We start from the raw sequence: 22,968 nt of genomic DNA, 5'->3' as shown, positions 1-22,968 counted from the left end.
ACTGCCACTCCACTCCTGGGGATGCCTCGTTTGGAGCCCCCAGCCCCCTCCCACTGTGGGTACAGACAGACACAGCCCACTCGGCCTGGGTGCTCCCACCAGCACCTGGGTCACGACAGGTACAACAGCAGGGCGAGGGGGCAGAGCTGCTCCTGGAGACCAAGGATTGGGGGCCAGTCCTACAGCAACCCCCCGCCCACCACCACACCAGGGAGCAGCCAGTACCTTGGGTTGAAAAGCACCCTGCAGGGACCCAAAGGGGCCTGGGTGTGGGAGCAGGGTGGGCAGTCCTGGGATGGCAGGAGGGAAGGACGGGAAAAACTGTAAGAGAAGGAGGGAGGAGTGTTCCAGGGCCTGGCCAGTGCTTGACATCCTGGGCAGGGAGGCAACATGGACAAGGCCTCCCTCCGGGCCAGTGCACCCTCCTCTCTGCCCTGCCACCCCAGCCCGCTTGGAGAGCCCACGGCAGACCAGCAGGAGCCTGGGCACAGAGACACTCACGTTGGAATGTCGGAAGTAGGGGCTATCCAGCTTGGGTGCATACTTGTCAAACTGGAAGGAAGAAACTGAGAGTGAGGCCTCCCCTACAGGTGACACCCTCCACTGGGCCCAGCACCCGCCCACCCCGGCTGGGCCGGGTGGTGGCTATGATGGCCATCCTGCCTCTTGAGGCTGTGGGCCTGCAGCCAGCCATCCCCCAGGCTCCCTGAGGGCGCTGGCTCCCGGCTCTGCACATGCCCTGCACACGCCCTAGGGGGCCCAGGTTCTCACACTGGGTGCAGCCCCTCCTCCTTCTGATGGCCCCACGACGGGAGGTGCAGACTCGCCCAACTGAGTGGTCTGCTTGTGTTGGCTGAGACCCAGGAGGAAGGCGCCACAGCCATGATGGGGGGCATGGAGCCCAGGGCTAGTGGCCAAGCTTTGGACACACCCAAGCCACCGGCAAACTGGCAGGTCTCAAAGCGAAGCCTGGTGGGAAAGGACTCCACCCCACACAGCAGTTGGCTCATAAGTTCCTCCGTGGGCCCCAGGAACCCTCTTAGTCCTGTCTGGGCTTCCAGACCTGCTGTCCTGCTGCAAACCTAGACGTTGAGGGCCCCATGTGGGTGCAACTGGCCCTAAGGCCATGTCCTACATGTGTGGACACAGGGCACTTGCCGAAGCCCAGGAGAATGGCCCAGGACCCAGAGGGGACCAGAGGGAGGGGCTGCACGGACAGACAGACAGAGAGGGACGGTGTCAGCCTGCGTGCGTGCAGAGAGCGTCTGCGTGTGCCTGTTGCGGGTCCCGCTGCCCGGGCCACCCCCGCCCGCCCGCCGGCACAGGGGCCTACGCACCGGCGGGGGTGCGGCGGGCGGCAGGAGCGGCGTCGGGGACAGCCCCGCGGGGAAGGGGGCGAATGTGTGTTGGTGCTGGTGTGTGTGCTGGTGTGTGTGTTGGTGCTGGTGGAATTCCGCCCGCAGCAGAGCCCCCGGGCCCAGGGGCGCGCAGGGCCGCTCGGCGCTCTGGACCAGAAAGCGCGCGTTCAGCTCTTGCCTGAGCAGCTCGCGATCTACAAGAGAAAAGAGAGAGAGACAGAGAGACACGTCGGCCGCGGGCTCCCGGCGGGGCGAGGCGGATAGTCACCTGGCACTCCCGGGTTCGGCAGGCCAAGCCGTGGTGGCCGCTCGCTAGGTGCGGGCCCAGGGGTGGAGGTAAGAGAGGTGCCTGTGACCAAGTACCAATCAGAATCCCCGAATGAGGCTGGCAATACATGATTGGCTGGCTGAATGAGATCAACAGGCTGGCATCTAAAGGCAAGAGAGAACACGGTGAGCCACCGGGAGCCCCGAGACAGGCCCGCAGGGGAGCCCTGCCCTGCCTGGCTGCCGCCCGTCCCAGCCACCAGTGTCCCGGTCCCATCCCGGGGCACCAAGCTGCCCCCAACCCGGGCTGGGCTGACAAAATTCTAGGAAGAATTTGCAGACCCACAGAGAAATCCTTACTGACCTAAAATTTGACCCTGACAGGGCACCTGTGGGAACCAAGTGGAGGAGGAGGCCAGTGTTCACCTGGGACTCCGCTACTCCACTATTCTGCCCTAGAGGCCCCCAGCAGGCCTAGGAATGAGGGATGAAGAGAGGCGGCAGGCCTGGGGGCCCTGGTCGCCATGCCTATGGAGTCACTCTGGGCTTCACCCCCCCACGTGTGTGACCAAGCCTGGCAAGGGCTCAGGAGGGAGCAAGACCTGTCTGTGTGTTTGTGTACACCTGTGTGCACCTGCGTGTGCATGACCGAGGCCCGGGCAGGAAGCTTCCTCTGCAGAAGACAGTGAGACCCCTGGGAAAAGTGGCCTGCAGGGGCCACAGGGGCACTGCCACCTGGCCCGTGGGTTCCAGAGCAGGTGGACAGCATATGTGCCTTGGAGGCCAGCACACCTCCCCAGGGGCTGCGTCCCTTCCACCTGCCCAGGGCTGAGGATGATGGGGTGCACGGTGCCAGGACCTACCGGCAGGGTGTCCTGGGATGACCAGGCTGTTGGCCGGCAGTGCCGGGGGCGGGGGCAGTGTCGGGGGGGCGGCGAACATGGCCGCGTGGTGCTGGTGCTGGGCCTGCGAGCGGAGCGCCAAGTGTGAGGTAGAGAGGTGGGGGCCTGGCCCGTGAGGCGACAGAGACGCGTGCTTGGCGAGCCCGAGGCTGGCGCCGCTGCTGCTGCTGCTGCTGCTCCTGCTGCAGGGATGGGGGGCGCTCAGTGCCCGCCGGCCGCACGCCCCACCCCACCTGAGGGATCCTACCCCTTCCCAGGACGGCCTCTGGACTCCTCATCCCCCGCCCCCCGCCTTGGGCCCCGCCCCCCGTACACCCACCTGAGGCTGTGCAGGCCGTTGTGCGCAGGCGCGCCGGGGCAGGGGCCCGGGAAGGCGCCCAGGGGCAGAGGCACGTGCGTCGGGAGCGGGGCCCGGGGCTGCGAGGGCGCGGGCGGCAACGGCGGGGTGAGGCGGGGCGGGCCAGGGGCCTCCTTCTTGACCGGCGGGCTGGCCCGGGGGCTGCGCGCGGGGGGCGGGAAGGGGGGCTCGGTGCTCAGCTCGCGGCTGCGCTCCAGGCCCGAGACCTTGGGTGCCACGCCGGCCTTGGCCGCGGACTTCTCGCCCGGTGTGGGGCCTGCGGGGAGAGGGGCCGGTGAGCCGGGGGCCCTGTGCTCACCCCTTGAAACTGTCCACCACCTGTGAGGAGGCCCGTCGTCGCCCCAGTTTCAAACAGCGAGGCCACGGCCAAGGCCAAGCCCCCCACCGCCCACTCCACCGGGTAGGGGTCAGGGCTACTGCTGGGGCCTGCTGGGCTCCTCTCACGCTCCTCCGGTGGAGGCCCTAGCCCCAGGGAGGGCCACCCTCGAGGGCCCACGGCCAGGCAGCGCGACACCCACGGCAATCCCAGTGGGGCTAAGGCCCCACTTTACAAACCAGGAGACGGGGCTGCGTCAGGGAGTGGGCCTGCTCTGCCCATGGACATGCTCGTCCGCCCTTGACAGAGCACTCGTGCCAGGGGTCCGCTCTTTCTGCAAAGACCCAGGTGACCCGTGGCCTAAGCCCCCTTTGGGCCTATGCCCTAAGGGGAGACTTTCTGGGTGGCTGGCTTCACCCTCACTGCCATTGCCCTGTTCTCACCCCTTTAATTACCTGCCCAGGCCGGCTGGCCAGCGCCTCTGCTCCCCTCGGAGCTTTGGGCCTGCACTCAGGCTATGACCTCAAGCTCTTGCCTGCTTCTTCCAAACCATCCTTTCTGTGGCCACAAGCAGAGTATCGGGTCGGTTGTGTGCCCAGGGGCCAGGGGGATGAGAAATATCCGAGGCAGGCCAGAGGGAGACCACATGCTGGAGGAGGTGCCCCCACAGTCTCAGTGCTTTGCCTTGTGGGGAGGATGTCCCCATTTCCCAGGAGGAGCGGGAATCTAGGGTGCTGAGCACAGCTGCCCCATGCAGGCTGCTGGCAGACCCTGCTTCCTCCTTGAGGCCTGGGGGCCCGTGTGGGTGACTGGACACAGCCTTCCCTGCGGCCGCCACAGGGCCGTGACCAGGCAGGCGGTGACACCGTAAGGAGGTCTGTGGAGGCCTCTGGGAAGACCTTCCTGGTAAATGCAGGTGGCAGGAAGCGGCCCCTTCTGCTTCCTCAGACGCATCCCTCTGCTACCTTGTCTGTCTGCTCAGGGACAGACCTAGGGAGGAGGCCACCACCACCACCACTGCAATGAGGACAGGGAGCTAGGGCCGATGGGTTTAGCCCGGTGGCTCATGGCTGCCCAGAGATGCTGGTCCCCTGCTCCTGTCTCTCCCACAGCTCCACGCCATCCCCTTGCAGAGGAAGAGCAGCCACTTGGCTGGAATGAGTGCAGACCTGGACACGACCCCACATGTGCCACCAATGACCTGGTCCTCCTGGAACCTTGTAGAACCTCCTGGAATGTCAGCCCCTCACTAGGAAAGCATGAGCAATGCATCTCTCTGGGCGCTTCAAAGCCTTGGCTGGTTCCCTGAGCCCTGCCCACACGGGTGAGCAGACCCTGGCAGTGGGCTGAACTGTGCCAAAGATACATCCGAATTGTGACCCCTGGTACCTGCAAATGTGAGCTTATTTGGAAAAAGGGTCTTTGCAGATGTAGTCAAGCTAAGAATCTTGAGATGACATCAGCTTGGGATAGGGTGGGCCCTAAGTGTCCTTGTAAGAGACAGAAGGAGGAAAGTGTCGTGACAATGGATACAGAGATGGGAGGGATACAGCCACAAGCCCAGGGACGCACAGGTTTGCAGGCAACACCAGAAGCTGGAGGAGGCAGGAAGGCTCCTCCCCTAGAGCCTTCGGAGGGAGTGTGGCCCTGCCCCCACCGTGATTCAGCCTAGGGCCTCCAGAACCTGAGAGGATAGATAGCTGTTTGCTGAAACTGATACAGCCCTGCATAAATGCTGTCTGAACGCCGGCTAAGCGGCCTCTCTCCTAGGACCTGTCCCCTGTGTCTCCTACCCCGACTCTATCCAGTGGGCGTCCGTTTTGCTGCAGTGCTCTGATGTGAGGAAGGGGCTTCTCGAGTTGAAGGCATGTAGAGGCCAGACCCGGCTCCCAGGCCAGTGGGACTGTCACTGCAGACACCCCCGCATGTGCTGCAAGGCCTGTCGATCCAGTCACATCCAGATGCAGCCTTCCAAACAAAAGGGCTAGTGACGCCCCCTCTAGGCCATGCCACGATGGACAGTCTAGGTCACAAAGGCCTGGCCTTGGGTGGGACTAACACAGGGCCATCCACTCTCCAGAGGAGTGCTGTCCAAGAGAGCTTTTTAGGGTGATGAAATGCCATGTGCCTGCGCTGCCCCATGCGGGGGTCACCGTGTACCTGTGCTGTTCCACGCACAGGTTACTGGCCAGGGGGCAGGGGTGGCTGAAGAGTCTAGTCCACTTCATTTCAATATTAACAGCCACACATACAGTGGCCGTGGGGGCCAGCCCACACTGTGGCATGGATGCTTCACAAACCACGAGCTGCTGGCTGTCCCCAGAGCACCTGACCCCATGAGCCTGGGGGGCCCAGGAACACGCAATCTTAACAGTCCCTAGGGGGTGTAGACCCCACTTTGTGAACCACTGCTCCAGAGCTGCCCAGCTCCGGCTGGGACACTGGCCCCACTCCTGGCTTCCCCTGCTTTTCTGGTGGCTTTCTTGAGGGGCAGTCCCTCAGTGAACCACAGCACCTAACTCCTGCCTCAGGTTCTGTACCCAGAAGCCAACCCAAGACAGGGCCTAACCTGGGACCTGCCACTGACTTCAGGAGTGTCCTGTCCCTTCCTAGAGACCAGAAGCCCAGGCCAAGAGACATGCTTACCTTTACTGGCTGCTGGGGCAAAGAGCTTCTCGGAGCCCACAGACGCCTGGAAGAGAGAGAGAAGGGTAAGAGGTCAGAGGAACCTACAGGGCTGGGGTGACTCTAGGCCTCACTCCCCTGCCCTTGGCACCCAGGAAACAGGTCTTGGGCAGGTTTTGTGCATGCGAGGGCCGCCCAGCCTCATGGAACATATCCTGCCCCCGACAGCCCCCTGCAGGGTGACCATGCCCAGCCTGGCTGCAAGCACATGGGCACACAGCTCACTCGGCCAGTGGTGGAGAAACCAAGGATGCCCTGCTCAGCAGGGATGTGTCCTCAGCACAGCCCTGTGGGTAGGAGGCTGGGACTGTGAATCTGGGTGCCTCCCCGCCGTGCCTGCATCAGGAACCTGAGGGCTCTGCTGGGCCTGCCACCAGAGGTGGTGGAGGATGGGGCAGAGTCCGGGATGCTGCCCCTGCCCCATGGGGTGAAGACAGTACCTGCCCAGCCTTGAGCACCCAAGTGGCAGGTCTGGAGACCATGGCCTCCATGATGTGCCGGGCATTGGGGGCAGAGCGGACCACTCTGGGTGGGGTCACGGCCACTTCAGGAGGGGGCATGGTGGTTTCTGATGGACTCCACCTCAGCCTCTTTCCCTATGGGGAGATGTCCACGTGTGTGCAAGGCCTGGGGAGGGGACATCGCCTTGGTGCGGGCGGTCAGGGTGAGGATGTGGCCCCTTGACGTCCAGCAGGAGGCCCGGCATGGATCACGGGAACGAGCTTGGTCAAGTGCCCTGAGTAGACCTGTTCCTCCTGATCGTTTGTTTTAAAACAGCTTCACTGAGATATATTCACATACCATACAATTTACCCACTGAAGAGGTCCAATTCAGTGGTTTTTAGTGCATTCACAGCTACGAGCAACCATCCCCTCAATCAGTTTTAGGACATTTTCATCACCCCAAAAAGAAACCTTGCGCTCTTCAGCTATCACCCAATCCCTGCATCTCCCCCAGCCGTGGCAGCACTGCTCTGCTCTCAATGTCTACACTACCCCCATTCTGGACTTTCAGGTGGAGAAAGCTTGCTGTTGGGGGGTGGGGTGACTGAGTACCAAGGAGCGTGCCTTCCCGTCAGGATGGTCACCATCAAGGAAAGAGAAAGCAACAGGTGCTGGCGAGAATGTGGAGAAACTGGAGCCCTTGTGCATGGCTGTCGGGAATGTAACAGGGCGCAGCCGCTACGGAAGACAGTATGGAGGTTACTAAAAAAATTAAATATAGAATGACCATATGATCCGGCAATTCCACTCCTGGGTATATACCCAAAAGAAGTGAAAGCCGAGTCTCAAGGAGGTATTTGTACACTCATGTTCACAGCAGCATTATTCACGGCAGCTAAAGTATGGAAGCAACTCAAGTGTCCACTAACGGACTAGGTCAGCAAAGTGCACTCTATCCTCACAGTGGGATGTTATTTAGCCTCAAAGAGGAAGGAAATTCTGCCACGTGCTGCAACATGAGGACAGCACACCAAGTGGAATAAGCTGGTCAGAAAAAACAAACACTGGAGGATCCCAATTACCTGGGGACCCTGCAGAATCAAATCCAGAGAGACAGAAAGTAGAGGGTCGGGTGCCAGGGGCTGGAGGAGGGGCAGGGAGTTGGTGTTCAACGGGGACAGACTTTCAGTTTGGGAAGATGAGTTCTGGAGATGGATTTTGGTGATGGTTGCACAACAACGTGAATGCACCTAATGCCACTGAACTGTATGCTTAAAAATGGTAAGATGACAAGTTTTATGTGTATCTTACCACAGTACATAACAAATTTAAACAAAAAAAGAGCATGAGGGCGCTTCCTGGGGTGATGAAAACAATCTCCATCGGACTGTGGTGGTGGGTACATAGCCTCCACGTGCACATTTAGAAGAGGCGCATTTTACCGCAGGCGACTGTGGTGCACGAGAGTCAGCTGCAAGATGCGGCCCTGATGCGAGAGCAGGCCGACAGGTGGACAGAACAGAGGCCAGAACCCAGAACAGCCCAGGCACAGGGAGACTCAGTGCGGGCTGCAGTCTAGGGGGACGGGAGGGGCCTCAAATGGACAGGGTGTGACAGGAGCTGGCCATAGAGAAGGGAAAGCCGAGAGCTGTTGTGCTCCCTATGTCAGAATAATTCCAGACCAATCGCTGATGTAAATATGAAAAACAAAACATAAATGTACAACGGAACCCCATGGTGTGGCACTTTACAGCTGTGCTGGGCCCAGGTGGCATTCCTAACCGCATCTCAGGGACCTGTGCCAGGAAGAAAACGGGTGGCAAGGCAGCCCACAGACAGTGCTATGCGCCCCCAAGCTGGCCCGGGAGGCCGCCACACCACGCGATCCCAGGAGCTCTGCTGGTGGCAGGAGAGGGATCCCTGACAGATGGGCGACGTGTTGGCCACAGATGCAGGGGGTCCCAGATGAGGAAGGAGGGAACAGGCTGGCCTGAGTCTGACTGAGTGGGGGCAGTGGCACGTGGATGGTCCTTCCCATCCAGCCACCTGGGGCCAGGACATGCACACCCTCATGGAAGCAGGCTCAGCGCCAAGGGGGCAGGGGGCCGAGGCCGGGACATGTCAGGCTCCTGTGCCCCTGGGGACGCCTTGGCTGTGACCTCTTCCCATGTCTGTTTCTGTGCTGGATTGTTTTTTCTGGTACATCCTACATGGTGAGTTGTGGTTGTTAGTGTCCCTGGATTGTCACTTCACCCCTGAGGAGTCCCCATGGGGCCGAGGGGTCCACTGGAGCTGGGGGTCTGTAAGGGCAAGACAGGGCAGGGTGTCGGCCCTGGGGGCAGGACGCTGCAGCCCAGCCTCCAGCTCCAGACACAGGCAGCAGCACCTGCCCCACAGGGCCAGGCCCCCAGCCTGATCCCCGGATGGAGAAGAAAGGTCTGTGTGCGAAGTGACAATGCCTCAGGACAAGGATAAGGACAGCCCACACCAGTTTGCTCTGCGCCAGGCACTGCCCCAGATCTGCCAGGAGCCACGATCTTGTGTAACACAGGCATGAGGCCAGACACACTCCTGACCACTGGACCCCTGCCCTACAGCGCATGGGTCACCCACTCTCCCTGGGCCTTCCCAAAGACCCCCAGGCCTTCCTGACTGGATCCTCCTCACGATCCCAAGAGGGGGTCCTGCTGTCACCCCCATCTGGGGACACACAGCAGCATCCAAGTGACAGCTCTGGTGTTATAATAATTACTACCTGATCTTGTTAAAACTCGCACAAATTAGTTCTCCACGTACTATCTGAGAGCATGTTTCATAACCAAGTCACCCCTGGACTGAAAACATTCCACCACCTGCCCACTGCCCCAAACCAAAATCTGAGCTTCTCTCCCAGCCCCCAAAAGGCTGTGACCAGCAGGCCAGTCGGGCCCCCGACTTCACCCAGAGGCCCCCGACCCCAGGTCCACTGGCTCCACTCCTGTCCTTTTGGCTTTGGCTGCGCCCCCCGGACCCCCTAGTCTGAGAGGGGTCCTCATGAGCACTGGTGCTGGCAGATTTCAGTCCTCTTCGCGTGTGGGCCCTGGCCTGGGGGGAGGAGGCAGGGGCATGGGGTGATGTGCCCCCAAGATGAGGCCAGCCAGTGGTGCAGCCATGCCCCTCTCGTGAGGCCGCCCCCTGAGGGTCTTCATTATGCACTGTGCTGACAGCCCCTCTCAGCCGCAGGGACAGTGCTGGTCGCACAAGCAGTCTCTGAGGGCCCCAGGCTCAGCGGCACTGCCAGAGGGCTCCTTATCTCACTGGCAGCAGATGAAATAAATGAGCTGGGGGCCTGGTGGGGAGGAGGGAGGGGGCTGAGGGCTGCGCCCACCTGCCAGCCATCCCACCCAGAGGTCCTCACAAGTGGGCGGGGGAGAGGAAGCTGGTGTGGGATGTGAGTCCAGAGCACCCGACAGCAGGGCCACCGCCACCTCGGCTGCACCCTGCGTGCCCTGCCCTCCCTGGAACCCCCTCCTATGACTGGGCATCACCATCAGAACAAGGCGGACATCAGAGAGGACCACTGCAGAGGCATCACTCTGAGAAGACCCATGTGTTCCTGTGGGCACCCCGCCTCTCTGCCCAGCCTGGGGGGGGGGGCAGCAAGTTCAATTAAGGCCAGGCAACCCCTCCCCCCAAGGCCCAGCCCAGCCTGTTCTGGTTCTGGTTCAGTTCAAGGCCTGAACTGAGCCAGAGCACCGACCCCCAAGACCAGGAGGTGGCGCCCCAGACGCAGGGAAAGTCAGGGGAGCAGAGGAGGGGGCAGCGCAAGGGACTGGCAGTGTCTTCCCATCCCTCTGGACACCTGGGACTCCCACCCTGGCAAAGGCAGGTGGGAAGGCCACTCCCCTAGGTCCATCCGGTCCCCATGCCCCCCCCCCCCCCAAGGCCACAGTGAGCCCGAGTTAAAGTTTGCTCAGGGAAGTTGACAGATCCGAGCCCCCGCGGGGTCCTGTTCAGGGACCCAGCAGGCTTCCACTGCTGTGAGGGCCCGGACATCTGCCAGGTGCGGCCACGCCCATCAGGAAAGGCTCTGCCCAGACACCCGCGGGCAGCCCCAGCCTCCAGGCCCCTTCCTGGCACAGGCCCGGAGGCGTCCCTGCTGCAACTTGCTGGGGCACCCGGTTCTCTCGTTCTTTCCCTTCCAGGACGAGGGGTCTGGAGCTGGTCAGCTGACCCAAGATGAGTGGGCGGCCCCAGACCCCTGCTAAAAACTTCCCCAGGATTATCTACTGAAACACGACCCAAGCGCAGCCCCCTCCTCCTCCAATCCCGGCACGGAGCCGGTGTGGGAGTGACAGAAGAGGTCACTCCAGGCCAAAGGACAGGTGGGAGGTCCCCAGGCTGCAAGTTCAGGGTCCTGATAGAGGGGGCAAGCCCAGGAGGGAGAGTGTCAGGGCCAGCACTAACTCCCCCGAGGTGCGTAATCCCGGCCGCGGGCAGAGGTCACGGCGTGCTTTGTCTGCGAGGACGAGATCCGCGGGGGCAGCCTCGGCCCAGACACGCGGCCTAGCCTTCGCTGGCCGCGCCCCGCCCCAGACAAAGAACTCCAACTCCGGGCAGGTGAGGGTGGCGGACGCCGGGAACCCGGTGGCCGAGCCAGTGCCCGGGCACAAACAAAGGCGCGCGCCCCCCACGACGACCGGCCGCGCCTCCGCCGCGGGCCCCCCAGCGCCGTGGCCGCGGCCCAGGACCCTCTGTGGGGCTGCACCCCCACCCGACTGCCGCCACGTGCGCCCCGGGGGCGCAGCCGGAGGGACGCGGGGTCTCCGCTCTCCTGGCTCCCGGGAAAGAAAGAGTGAGCAGAGCGACAGCTTCTCTCCTGCGCCCCGCTCATCTTAGAGGGAGCGGTTGCTCTCTCGACCCTGGCCCCCAAAGTCCCGAGTCCCTCCCCGGAGCCACCAGCGCGCACTCACCGCGCGAGCGCCCCGGACCCGGCGCGCTGTGCAGGCGATCGCCGCTAGTCCTCAACCCGGAGCCGGAGCCGAAGCCAGAGCCGAAGCCGGGAGGCATGGACGCGGGCGGCAGAGCGCGGGCCCCCGCCGGCCTCGGCCCGTCGGGGTGGCCCCTCTCTCGGCGCGCCCTGCCTAGCCCGAGCCCAGGCCAGGGACGCGCGGGGCGCGCATGTCCGCCGCGCGGGCTCGGCGCGCTCCGAGCAGCTCTCGGTGCACTCCGGGGCCCCGGACCCCGTCGGGCGCGGCGCGGGGCGGAGGCGCGGCGGCGGCGGCGGGCGCACTGCTGGCAGGCGCGCGGGCGGCGGCGGGCGAGCGCGGGCCGGCGGGCGGGGAGGGGGCGGGGCGCGGGCAGGCCCGACTAATCCAGCCCCGAGGCGCGGATCTGCCGCGCGGGGTCGCCAACTCGGTCCGAGTGATCGCCGGCCCAGCTCGGTCACCAGGTCCGGGCGCGCAGCGTCGGCTGTGCTTCTACGCCCCGTTTACAGAAAGGGAAACTGAGTCACAGAGCAGCGAGGTTGAGGAGCTGGCAGTTGAAGGAAGGACGACAGAGACCCCACCATGTGCGATGTAAGCTCCGCCTGCCCCGGGCCTGGGTTTCACCATCTGCAGAACCGGGGTGCAAACTGGGAGGAGGGGTCCGAGCACGCGCCGACTCGACTACCGCCCAGAGCTGCCGTGAGGATTCTGCCTCCGAGGAAGCCGAATTCAGATCCAGGCGGAAGCCTCGCCGCATGCGAAGGCCGAGGACATGCCCGACGCCCATCGAGGCGTATGGGGGGGGGGGGGCATCTGCCACTCAGAGCTCACTGGAGGCTCACCAGGACGCAGTAGCACACCTCCCATCACGACATGTGCTGTGAAAACATCCTCGCAGGCACGCGGGTGGACCGGCGCCCAGAAGGAGTTTGAGCGCCCCCCTCTAAGCTGCTGTGGGGCTGGGGGCACCAGGAGGTCGCTTTGGTGGGGTGTCCAGGGACCCGCGGCTTAGAGGCTAGGTTTGGGGCCAGTGTACACCTCTCCCTGGCTGGGTGGGGGAATCAGCAGAGGGTCCATTCAACGGGAGAGCAGGCACCTATTTACATGCCCCGGGGGAACCAGCTTCAGAACCGGATGCGCTGGCCCAGCGCTTTCCTTTCCAAGAGGTGGCTAAATATACATGAACATGCACGTTGCACAGCGCACGAGACATCTCCAAAGAACAGACGACTTGCCTCTGGTGCCAGCCTCCAGGTGGGAACTTTCAGTCCTTTTGTTCTGTCTGAATTATTTACCAAATACCTGTATTCCCTTTACCCACCCACCCACCCTCAAATTAACAGCATTCTCCAAAGTCATGCTGTTTCTTGCCAAAAAATAGCAAACACACAACATTGCTTTGTGCCAAACACCATGCCGAATGCCCTGTAACTGTGAAATTGCTGGGCCCTCAAGCTTGTCTTTTGAGGATGCACTTCTGTCATCCTTATTTTGTTGATGAGGAACTGAGATACGGAAGCAAGGTGGCCGAGGGTCATGCAACTGGTATGTGGCAGAGCTGGGGTTGAACCCTGCCGCCTGACTGCGGGGTCTGTGGGCTCTGCGAAGACACGCTCTTCTTCAGGGAAGGCAGCAGAGGCCAGACCTGGGACTCAGGATTCTGGTGGGAGGACTGTGACTCCCAAGGCCGGGGACTCAGCTTTGCCTGGAGGGTGGGTGTCTGTAGGCCTGGGTGCCCTCCCCCCCCCCCCCCCCCGCCATGCCCTGCCCAGCAGGGTTGTGAGCTCCTGCACACGGCCCTGGCTCCAAGGCCTCTGGCAACGAAACGGAAAGATATCCCTGTGGTGGGGTGTCCCAATCTGCCTCTGTAGTTTGCAGCAAGACCCTGAAAGATGTCCTGCCTCACTCTGGGAATCTGGCTGCTGACCAGCCGATCTAGAAAGTGAGAGACGAGCTGGGTGGGTCCAGTGTAATCACAGGGTCCTTACAAGTGGAAGAGGGAGATGGGAAGATGCTGGCTGCTGGCTGTGAATATGGAGGAACGGGCCAGGAGCCCAGGAATGCGGGCGCCTCTAGAAGCTGGAAAAGGCAAGAAGGAGACTCTCCCCGGAGCCCCAAAGGGACCAGCCCGGCCCACACCTTGACTTTAGTCCAGTGTCGGACTTCTGGCCTCCAGACTGTGAGGTAACTGTGTTGTTTTCAGCCACCAACTTAGTGGTCATTTGTCACAGCAGCCAGGGAAACTCATCCCCTCACATCCAGGACCCTGATGAGGGGATGGAAGCAGAAGGACAGATGCCCATCAGCAGGCCTGAGCCAAGACCCTAGCCTGGCGAGAGCAAGAGATGACAGGAAGGGAGAGAGGCCTCTGAATGGCGGCGGGAGTGCCCCCAATGAGGGGCCTTGAGCCTAGACCTGAACTGCAAGAAGGACCCAGCTGGGGGCACTCTAACAGCCCGTGCAAAGCCCTGGGGCAAGAACAACCTGCCGGGCTGCACAGGAGGTGTGGGCACAGGGCCTCAAGGGCCACACAGGAGCTTGGGCATCTGTGTCAAATGACAGAAGATGCTCTGGGTTTAAGCAGGAGAGAACTGTGATCTTTGAGAAGACCCTCTCTGAGGATCCACCATAGGGCCAGGGAAGCAAGGAGCCCAGCTGGGAGCTGCTGTGACAAGCCAGTGTGGGGACAAAAGGGAGTGGGGGCCCCTCTCCTGAGATGGGGAGGGGGCTGTTCCATTGAAGGTGTCAGCTGTCGGCTGGTTACAGGAGCTTGGAGCTCCACAGGTCAGTGACTGGGGCACCTGGCCTGGGGAAAGTCAGCTGGGGGACCATGAGGGCAGAAGGGCCCTGTGCCACGGTCACTCTGTCTGACATGGGGCCTGATGGTGAGGCCTAAAGAGGCCTGCATGAACGGGCAGGAGCGGGGAGGAGAGAAGACACAGACCCGTGAGGAGTCCCAGTTCGGTCACTTCTGCGTGACCCTGGGCAGATGCCAGCCTCTTAGGGGCAAGCACGCACGAAGTCAGGGTTTCCTTGAGAAGTGAGCTACTGAGTCCTCGGGGCCTCAGAAGGTGTGTTCTCTTGTCATGCCTCCTACAGATGACGGGCTGGGGCAGAGGCTGGCACCCAGCAGCCAGGCTGCACCCACTTTCCCCTCGGCTAGAGCCCCCACTCCTGGTAGTTACAGGTTCCAGAAGCCAGTGGGGTGGGGAGAGCAGGTGAGAACTGAGTGGCTACTACTGTGCCAGCTCCAGGAACTGGCTGGAGCAGCTGGGAGATTTGCCGGCCAAGGAGGAGCAGCCCCAGCCCAGCCATATCTCCTGGTCCCAGACAAGCCCCCAGGTCTGGCTATCAGGCCTTGGCCAAGGTCTCAACGCGCCCCCGGCTCCTCTCTCGGGGCCTCCACACGGCAGCTCCAGCCCTGGAGCTGGGGAGAAGAGTGTCTTCCTGTAACAATGTGGTCTTCGTTTCACACCTCATTCCTAGGGCCACCTCAGGCGCCAACAGTCTTTGAAGAGGCTGCCTCCCTTGCAGCGCTCCCCCGGCCTGGTTGGCACCCCTGTGCAGGTGTGGGGCCCCAGTGGTGACAGCTGGCCACTCCTCGCAGCTGCCTCTCTGAGGGGGCAAGTGGATGCAGAGGCTGCAGATGAAGAAGGCCGGTGAGCCATGTGATGAGGATGCCTGATGAGACTGAGGACAGCCCCGTGCAAGGAGGCTAGTGTGGCTGGGGTGTCACGGGGAGGGAAATGGCCAGCGGGGCCCAAGTCGAGTCCCCACCCAACATGGCCCGGCTCCCAGCATTACTTATTCCTGGCCACGCTGGGAGTGTGGCCTTGCAAGGAGGGACCCCATGGGCGTGGACCAGAGGCCAGACCCTCCCCCAGGCTGGCAGGCTCAGCTGAGGTGAGGGCATGGGGGGACAGATTCCAGGGAGGGTCCCTGCAAACTGTGTGTCCATCAGCAGAGTGCACAGTGTCAGGAGAGAAGCAAAAGCCAGAAATACCCACAATGCTCATGAAGAGGCCGATGGCACGTGAATCAGACCACTCACACGGCCGCGCCCTCATTATGTTACTGACCAGAAAACGCGAATTCAGGGCAAAACAGCTAAGAGGGGAAAGACCTAGGATCTCCTGGAATTGAGAAAACCCTGCGAAAAGCCTTGGAAAGAGCGAGGATCTGACAGAGTTGGGAGAACAGCCTTGAGGACGCTGAGCCAGCCGAGGCGGGCTTCCAAGGCTGAAGCCCCTGTGTGAGAGGCCCTGGGCCACCTGCCATCCTCAGTGCTGCGGCCCCGACAGCCCTGTGGCTCGTGCTGTCCACGAGGTGGCTGTGAGCAGCAGGACGGGGCCACCTGCTGCAGTTGAATGGTGGCCCCAAAAATACGCCCACCCAGAACCTCAGAATGTGACTGTCTTTGGAATGAAGGTCTTTGCAGGTGTGATTAAGATATGGGTCTCAGACGAGCTCATGCTGGATTAGGGTGGGCCCTACATCCCAGGACTGTGTCCTTCTAAGACAAGGAAAGTGTGTGTCCCTTCACAGGGGAGGCCACATGCCCGTGGAGGCAGAGATGGCAGCCCTGTGGCCACAAGCCAAGGACACCTGGGGCCCCAGAGGCTGCATGAAGCAGGAAGGCCCCTCCGGAGGGAAGTGTGGCCCTGCGACACCTTGACTCTAGACTTCTGGCTCCAGAATGTAAGGTAAATTCCTATTGTTTAAGCTGCCCACTTTGTGATACTTGCATCCAGTGAGGCAGCAGGTGGGCTCCCAGACCAGCTCGTCCCTGAGGGTAACGTGTCCTCAGGGGGTGTCCGAAGCAGAAGCTATGAGCTCCGTGGAGCTTTCTGAGGACTGGGTGGGGGCGAGGGTTCCACATGTTAGGAGGGGTGTGTGTGAGTGTGTGCACACGAGTGCATGTGTGGTGTGAACACATAGGACCATGTATGTGCACGCATGAATGTGTGGATGCACGTGTGCATGTGCACATATGTGTGGTTCGAACACATGCGTGCATGAGCCTGAGAGTGTGCATGTGTGTGATGCAGGGAAGGGAGGCAAGCCCTGTCGCCCAAGGCTCCTGCGGTGGCCCAGGGCCTCTGGGTCACTGCGTGGGGTGGGGGTGCAGGCCTGGCTCTTTTCAGCCAGAACAGCAGCAAAGCCCTTGTGCCGGGGCGGGGGGCGGGGCTGGGGTCTGCAGGCGCGGTCAGGGCTGAGTGGGGGGATTCCCCCCACCCCCCTGGGGTAGAGGCCTACCCTGGACTCTGACACACTCTCTGGCTATGGTGGGCCGGGTGGAGAGGTGCTCTGAGCACTTGGAGCTCAGGCACTGCATCCACAAGCAGGGAGAGGAGTCCTGAGGGCTCAGCGCCTGGGGGACAGGGTGAGGTGTCCTGGCCGGTCCACCCCGACCTGTCTGCAAGCTCCTCCTGTGTCTGAAAGTGCCTGGCTTGTTTCGTATGCTCGGCCTGTGCCCTGAAAGACCCCAGGGTTCCCCCCGCCCCTTCCTGCCCCCGCTGTAAGGACCAGCACAAGCTCCACCAGGCCCCTGCCCACGTGGTGCAGCAAAACCTCCTCTATGGTCAGCAGGGCAGGTGGGGTTGGGAGGGGCTGTGACCTCCTCCAGACACGGAGGGGTGGGACCACCCGAGGGCCAGAGCACAACCTCCCTCTAGGTGCCCCCGCTTCCCCCTCCCAGTCAGGCCCGGTGCATGGGCCCCGGTCCCCACCTATGTCTGTTCAGCTGGTTCTGGAAGCCAGAGGGTGGGGTGGGGGAGGCGGGAGGGGCAGAGGGCTCCCCCCATGGAGGCCTTCCTGCTGCACCCCCTTCTCCTCGGCCTCAGCATTTCCATCCAGCTGCAAAGGTGCAGGTTCAAGTCCACTCTGCACGTGGATGCTGTGTGCCCTCGTGGGCAGGTAAACTCTGGGCCTTGGCTTCCAGCTGTGTGCAGCAGGCACCCTCCCTGCCGCTGGTGAGCAGTGTGCCCTGTTCTCTGTCTCTGGAGGGCATCTGCATCTGCCCCCACTGACCCCGCTCTGCTGGGCCAACAGCCCCTTCCAGGCAGTCCAGTGGTGGCCATCTCCCGTCACCCCTGTGTTGCAGCCGTCCTGCAGGTCCCTCCAACCCGATACCTCCCAGACAGACATTTTCCCCTCCCGAATCTGCCTGGCCTCTCCCACGGGACCGGCCCTTCTCACCCCACAGCCTCCGGCAGGGGCCCACATGTGCCCACAGGGGCTGAGCGGGGCTAGAGGAGCTCGGTCTCTTGAATGCTGGGGGACAGCTGGCCGTGCGGGCTGCCACCAGATAAGCTGTCCCAGGCCATCAATGGGCCCTGAAGGCATCACGTGGCTCCAGATCCCAATACATGGGAAACCCACCCTCTCCCTCCAGCAAATTTCCCCATTCACTCAGGCTACTGTGAGTTGAGTTTTTGTCTTTTGCAACCAGAGCACCCTGGTCTTCCTCACCTCCTTCACCCTGACCTGCTTCTGGTGAGCCCCTGCCCTCTGGCCTGAGATCTGGGCATTATCCCCAATATGTGGTAGGAAAATAAGAGTCCCCAAAGACATCCACGTCTCAATCCTCGGAACCTGTGAACATGTCGCCTTATGTGGCCAGAGGGGTTTTCCAGGCCTGATTAAGGATTTTGGGATGAGGAGGTTATCCTGGAGGCTGGTGGCCCAATGTGATCACAGGGTCCTTACAAGAAGGAAGAGAGGGGGCCGGCCCCATGGCCGAGTGGTTAAGTTCACGTGCTCTGCTTCTGTGGCCCAGGGTTTCGCGGGTTCGGATCCTGGGCATGGACATGGCACCGCTTGTCAGGCCACGCTGAGGGAGCATTCCACATGCCACAACTAGAAGGACCCATGACTAAAAATACACAACTTTGTACCAGGGGGCTTTGGGAGGAAAAAGGAAAAATAAAATCTTTAAAAACAAAAAAAAGAGGGAAGAGAAAGGTCAGAGTCGGGAGATATGATGACAGAGACAGAGCTCAGAGTGACGCGAGGAAGAGGCCATGAGCCCAGGCACGCAGCAGCCTCCAGAAGCTGGAAAGGCAAGGAACCAGGTTCTCCCTGGAGCCTCCAGGAGCCAGCCCTGCTGACACCTCAATTTTTGCCTAGCGAGGCCCATTTCGGACTTATGACCTCTAGAACTATAAAACTCAAGCTGTTTTAGGCCACCGAGTTTGTGGCGTTACAGCAGCTATAGAACACTAATACCACCCACCCTGTATCTCCAGCCCAGGCCTCGCTGTCTCCTGCTGGGACTCTTGCAGTAGCCTGACAGTGCCTGACTTTCCCTGGGGACTCCAGTCTGGTGGATCCTCACCCTAAGGGACCTTGGGCATGTCACTGAATCTTTCCGTCCCTCAGATTCCTGGCCAAGAATGGGCTGCAGGACAGATGCCACTGCAGAGGGTGGTTGGGTTGCATGAGCTGATGTGTCTAAAGCCCAGGAGGGGCCAGCTACGTGTCGGTCATCAGATCACAGTCCTCGCTGGGACCTACATGTCACGCCCAATGCCTGCCTGGAGCCTTGGGGAGCAGACAGCCAAAGGCCCTTCCTTGGGCAGATGCATGGGAAGACACTCTGGGCTCAGTGCCTAGGTCAAAGGGCACAGCTGAGAAGATGGTTGAATTCAGTCCCTCCGGCACCCTGGTGAGGTCACCCTGTGCAGACACTGTCTGTACTCCGTGTGGGGCAGCCTGGCCTGCGTGCATCTGAGATGCAGGTGCCTGGGGAGCGCCAGCAACCTGCACCTCCGTCCCCACAGCAATCAGCCAGGAGCTGGGTGGCCCTGTGGCCGGGAGAGGCGAGTCCTCAGGCGAGAAGGATGGGAGTCTGGGAAGGTGTTCTCTGGGGCAGGGCCGGCGACACACGAGGAAACCTCTGCAGGCAGGAGTGCCGAGAGCCATCGGGCTCCTGCAGGAGCCGGCTGCACAGCGCTTCCTTGCAAGCCAGCCTGGGGCGGCCATGGGGGGCAAGTGCAGACGCTCGCCACAGAGGGGCTCCACGATCCAGGGGAGCTGCCCGGACAGCGGCAGGGAAGGTGGTGGTCTTAGGACGCATACCAGGTGCTGCCCGAGGTCCAGCAACTGAAGGGTTACTGGGCAGGGAGCTCCAGCCCGGGCTGTCTGTCTGTCTGTCAAGCCCTTTCCTTGCAGTTCACAGGAACCTTGTGAGGCCCATTTCAGAGATGAAAAGACAGATGTTCAGAGAGGACCCCAGTCAGGCACAGAGGAGGCTGGGCTGGACTCTGTTCTCACTGCAGACTAAGGACACAGAAAAGCAAGGCCGACCCAGGCCTGGAAAAGAGTCTGGGGGGAGGAGGGCTGGGCATAGAGGGGCGGATGCCCACTCAGCTCATCCTGCGCAGCCACCAATGGCACAGTTTCCATGGGCCGGGTGCTCACAGCAGTGCCCGGAACCCACAGGCCCCATCATGACCCCATTCAGCAAAGAGGAAATTGAGGCTCAGAGAGCAAGGGCTCCAGGTGTCTGGCCTGTGGGCCAGGTTTAACCTCATGCTGTGCCACTGCGCACAGAGGGTCTTTGCCCTCAGCCCCCTGGGGGGCCCCTCGGGAGCCCCACGGCCCTCAGGTGAGGGTCCCTGCCCCTCCTGGCTGGCCAGCGGGCTGTCTGCCCCATCCCAGCCCATGCCCATTCCCACAGCCCAGGAGCTGGCCAAGCATGTCCTGACGGGGGGCCTAGGAGACAGGCCAGACAGACAGACGTCCCTTGAGGGAGGGCCGTGGCCACAGGCAGCGGGGAGGAGCACAGGCCAACCAGCCACCTGGCTGGGCCACTCAGGCAGACGGCAGCCAGTCCGGGCCCAGCAGGCTGCCTAATGAGCCACACACATTTTTCACCCCATATTTTTCCAATAAAAAAGCAGTTAGACACCAACCGCAGCCTCGTGGAGAGGCCATCTGGCTGCCTGGCTCCCGAGCTTCTGGCAGCACACGCTGCCTTTCCCGCCGGTGGCGGGGCGCCCAGAGCAGGGATGGCAGGACAGGTGGGCGGGGTGTGGGGGGCCTCAGGGCAGGGCCTGGTCCATCTGGAGGGTGGGGGCGGAGAGGTTTTCCTGTCTGTCTGTCTGCATGCCAGCCTCCAGGGCTGCTGCCGGCTGGAGGGGACCTTGCTGGTTGGTTTGTCTGTCTGTCTGTGTCTTGAGGCAGTGTTCCCAGTGCGTCTGTGCCCCGAGCCTGCAGCAGGGCACAGGCTGGTGGGCGAGGGGTGGGTGGGTCACAGGAGTCCAGGGGAGCAGCAGCCCGGTGCAGGTGCATACACGTCTGACCTCAGACCCTGGTGGGTCTGGGAGGAGCCAAGTGGCGAAAGGGACAGACCTTGGGTCTTGTTGCTGCTCTGTCTAGGAGGAGATCTCCCTGGGGTGCTCTCCCCAGCACCCAGCACACGCAGGAGTCAGTGCTGACAGGCCCGTGGCCCTGGCCCTCTCCTGCCCGACCTGCACATGCAGCTGCCTCTCACCCCTGAACCTGCCCTCCCAGAGCGGCCCAGGTGTCTTCTGACCAGCTGTTTCTGGTCTGCTGCTGCCAAGGAATGCAAGTCAGGCTTGTTGTGACTCCGTGTAGGGCATGCGTTCCTGACGGCCCAGGGAGCTGCTCGCGGCCTGTCCTCTAGATACTGGCTCTGGGTGAGGCCGGCAGCTGCAAGTGAGTGCCATGTGCCCCTTCTGTGCTCCTGAAGGCTCCGGAAGTCAGCCTGGAGGCCCTGTGGGGACACTCGGTCTTCTTCCCATGATGAGTTCCTCCCAGCCTGGTGAAAGGCCTCACCTGGCTGTGCGCCTGGAGAGAGGAAGTCGAGGTGCCGCAGAGAGCAGAGGCCCTTCTCTGCTCCCGGAGGGGGCCCTGCCTCTGGCAGGTCAGCCTCACGGGGTGGGGGACGAGGAGGGACGGTGACTCAGGCCTACCCTGCCTCTCTGACTTGCGCCTGCTTTTTTTTTCTTCTTTTTCTTCTCCCCAAAGCCCCCCAGTACCTAGTTGTATATGGTAGTTGTGAGTGCCTCTAGTTGTGGCATGTGGGACACCATCTCAGCGTGGCCTGATGAGCAGTGCTGTGTCCGTGCCCAGGATCTCAACCTGCGAAACCCTGGCTGCTGACGCAGAGTGTGCGAACTTAACCACTCGGCCACGGGGCCGGACTCTGGTCCTGCTTCTTGAGGGGCCTGAGGAAGCTACTCATCGCCAGAAACCCAGCTTGGCTGAGGGAAGGCAGCTGGCACTCAGGTCTCTCTTGCCATTCAAACTCTTGCTATTTGTCACCCCAAACACCAGAACCAGACAGCAGTGAGTGAGGGGCGCCCCTTGCCAGGGAGGACACTGAGGGGTTTGGACTGCAAGTGATAGCCGCAGTGCATAGTTACTGTCCCTGTGCAGCCAAGGACTGAGCATTGGGGAGCACTGCCAGGGCAAGGCTGTATGGCAGGGACAGCCCGGGATGGTGGCTCCCCACTGGACTTGGAACAAAACCTGAACTTCTTGCTGTGATTTATGTGATGCAGCACCTCTGAACTCATCTTCTCTTTCCCTCCCACACTCTGCTCCAGCCTCAGTGGATGTTTTGCACCAACACTGTCCCTACCTCACCATGTAGGAGGTGATCAGTCTGTTTGTATACTCAATGTGCAGAAAGGTAGAATGCAGATGAAATGGCAGGTTCTATAGCTGCCTCTGTGGACCAAGAGGTAACTGTGAGGATGGAAGCCATATGCCAAGGATGGCCAAGCAGAAAGACAGAGCAGCCTGATGATCATGGACTGGCCAAGTGCAGTTCCTAATGATATAGGGCCTATGCGGTGGATAACTGGGGTCTGTACCATGAAAGCCAGGATGGAGTTGGGAGGTTATCATGTAGGCAATAGGGGTCTCTGCATCTTTCTATCGAGAGCAGAGATGTGAGCAGATGAGCAAGGAGACTGTGCGGTGCCTGGATGAGAGATGGTGAGGGCAGTGGGGGGCTGGGCAGCTACAGCATCCAGACCTACAGTGCAGGCAGCCACCTGGGGCCTGGTGAGTCATGACAGCATGGCCAGTGCTGACACGCATGTCCCCATCCAGATGGCAGAAATACCAAGATGTGTCCACGCTGGCTGGTGAATTTCCCCGGGGCCCTGGAGGCAGCCCCTACCCCAGGTGGCCTCTCTGGGAAGCCCTGAGACGTCCCACAATCAGACGGCTGTGGGGAAGGCTCCGCCAGCATCTGCCCTTCCTCACCAGGGCCACAGCTGCCAAGGACCCAGCGGAAACCCAAAAGGGGTCTCCCAGCCAGCAGAGAAGTCAGCCCCAATGCAGCCCCAGCAGCCCCTCTCGGCAGATGGCTCTGGAACTCACACCCTGGCCTCCGGAAAACCCTCCAGAGCAGGGGCTCATCCCTTGGGCTGCATGAGGGGGTCACTGGAAAGACAAGGACCACCAGTTCCAGACTCCACCCAGACTGTCCAGAGCGAGTTCCCTGCCCACCTCTCCTGACCACACCTGCTCTCCCTTGTCCGTTGGCCAGGCCAGGCTAGGCAGGTCCTTGGGTACCGCTCAGGACCATCCTGAGGCTCCTGGGTGGAAGGCAGAGCCACAGCCTCCTGCCAGCCCTCGGTCGTGGCCTCTGGCCCAGCCCAGGGCATCAACAGCCACAGGCACAAGTGCCTCT

General features: G+C 61.7%; 1 protein-coding gene across 13 annotated transcripts in view; it reads right to left on the bottom strand.

Annotated features, from left to right (window-relative positions):
• FBRSL1 (fibrosin like 1) overlaps positions 1-22,968 on the bottom strand; it is an 89,761-nt gene that overhangs the window by 8,753 nt on the left and 58,040 nt on the right. For 8 of the 13 annotated variants that reach the window (XM_070629392.1, XM_070629385.1, XM_070629387.1 and 5 more), the window contains exons 6-12: positions 5,848-5,893; positions 2,847-3,141; positions 2,489-2,709; positions 1,722-1,790; positions 1,338-1,552; positions 502-552; positions 226-321 (exon numbers count right to left, since the gene is read on the bottom strand). In XM_070629392.1, coding sequence (XP_070485493.1) covers positions 226-321; positions 502-552; positions 1,338-1,552; positions 1,722-1,790; positions 2,489-2,709; positions 2,847-3,141; positions 5,848-5,893 — 993 coding nt within the window. Of the gene's footprint in view, positions 1-225; positions 322-501; positions 553-1,337; positions 1,553-1,626; positions 1,791-2,488; positions 2,710-2,846; positions 3,142-5,847; positions 5,894-22,968 lie in introns of all 13 variants that reach the window. The other 5 variants (XM_070629395.1, XM_070629388.1, XM_070629383.1 and 2 more) reach the window with 4 other exon arrangements.

The sequence above is a fragment of the Equus przewalskii genome, chromosome 7, assembly GCF_037783145.1.
Source record: "Equus przewalskii isolate Varuska chromosome 7, EquPr2, whole genome shotgun sequence".
Taxonomy (NCBI): Eukaryota; Metazoa; Chordata; class Mammalia; order Perissodactyla; family Equidae; genus Equus; species Equus przewalskii.
The sequence above is the reverse complement of the archived record's forward strand: the minus strand, read 5'-3'. Positions and strand labels throughout refer to the sequence as shown.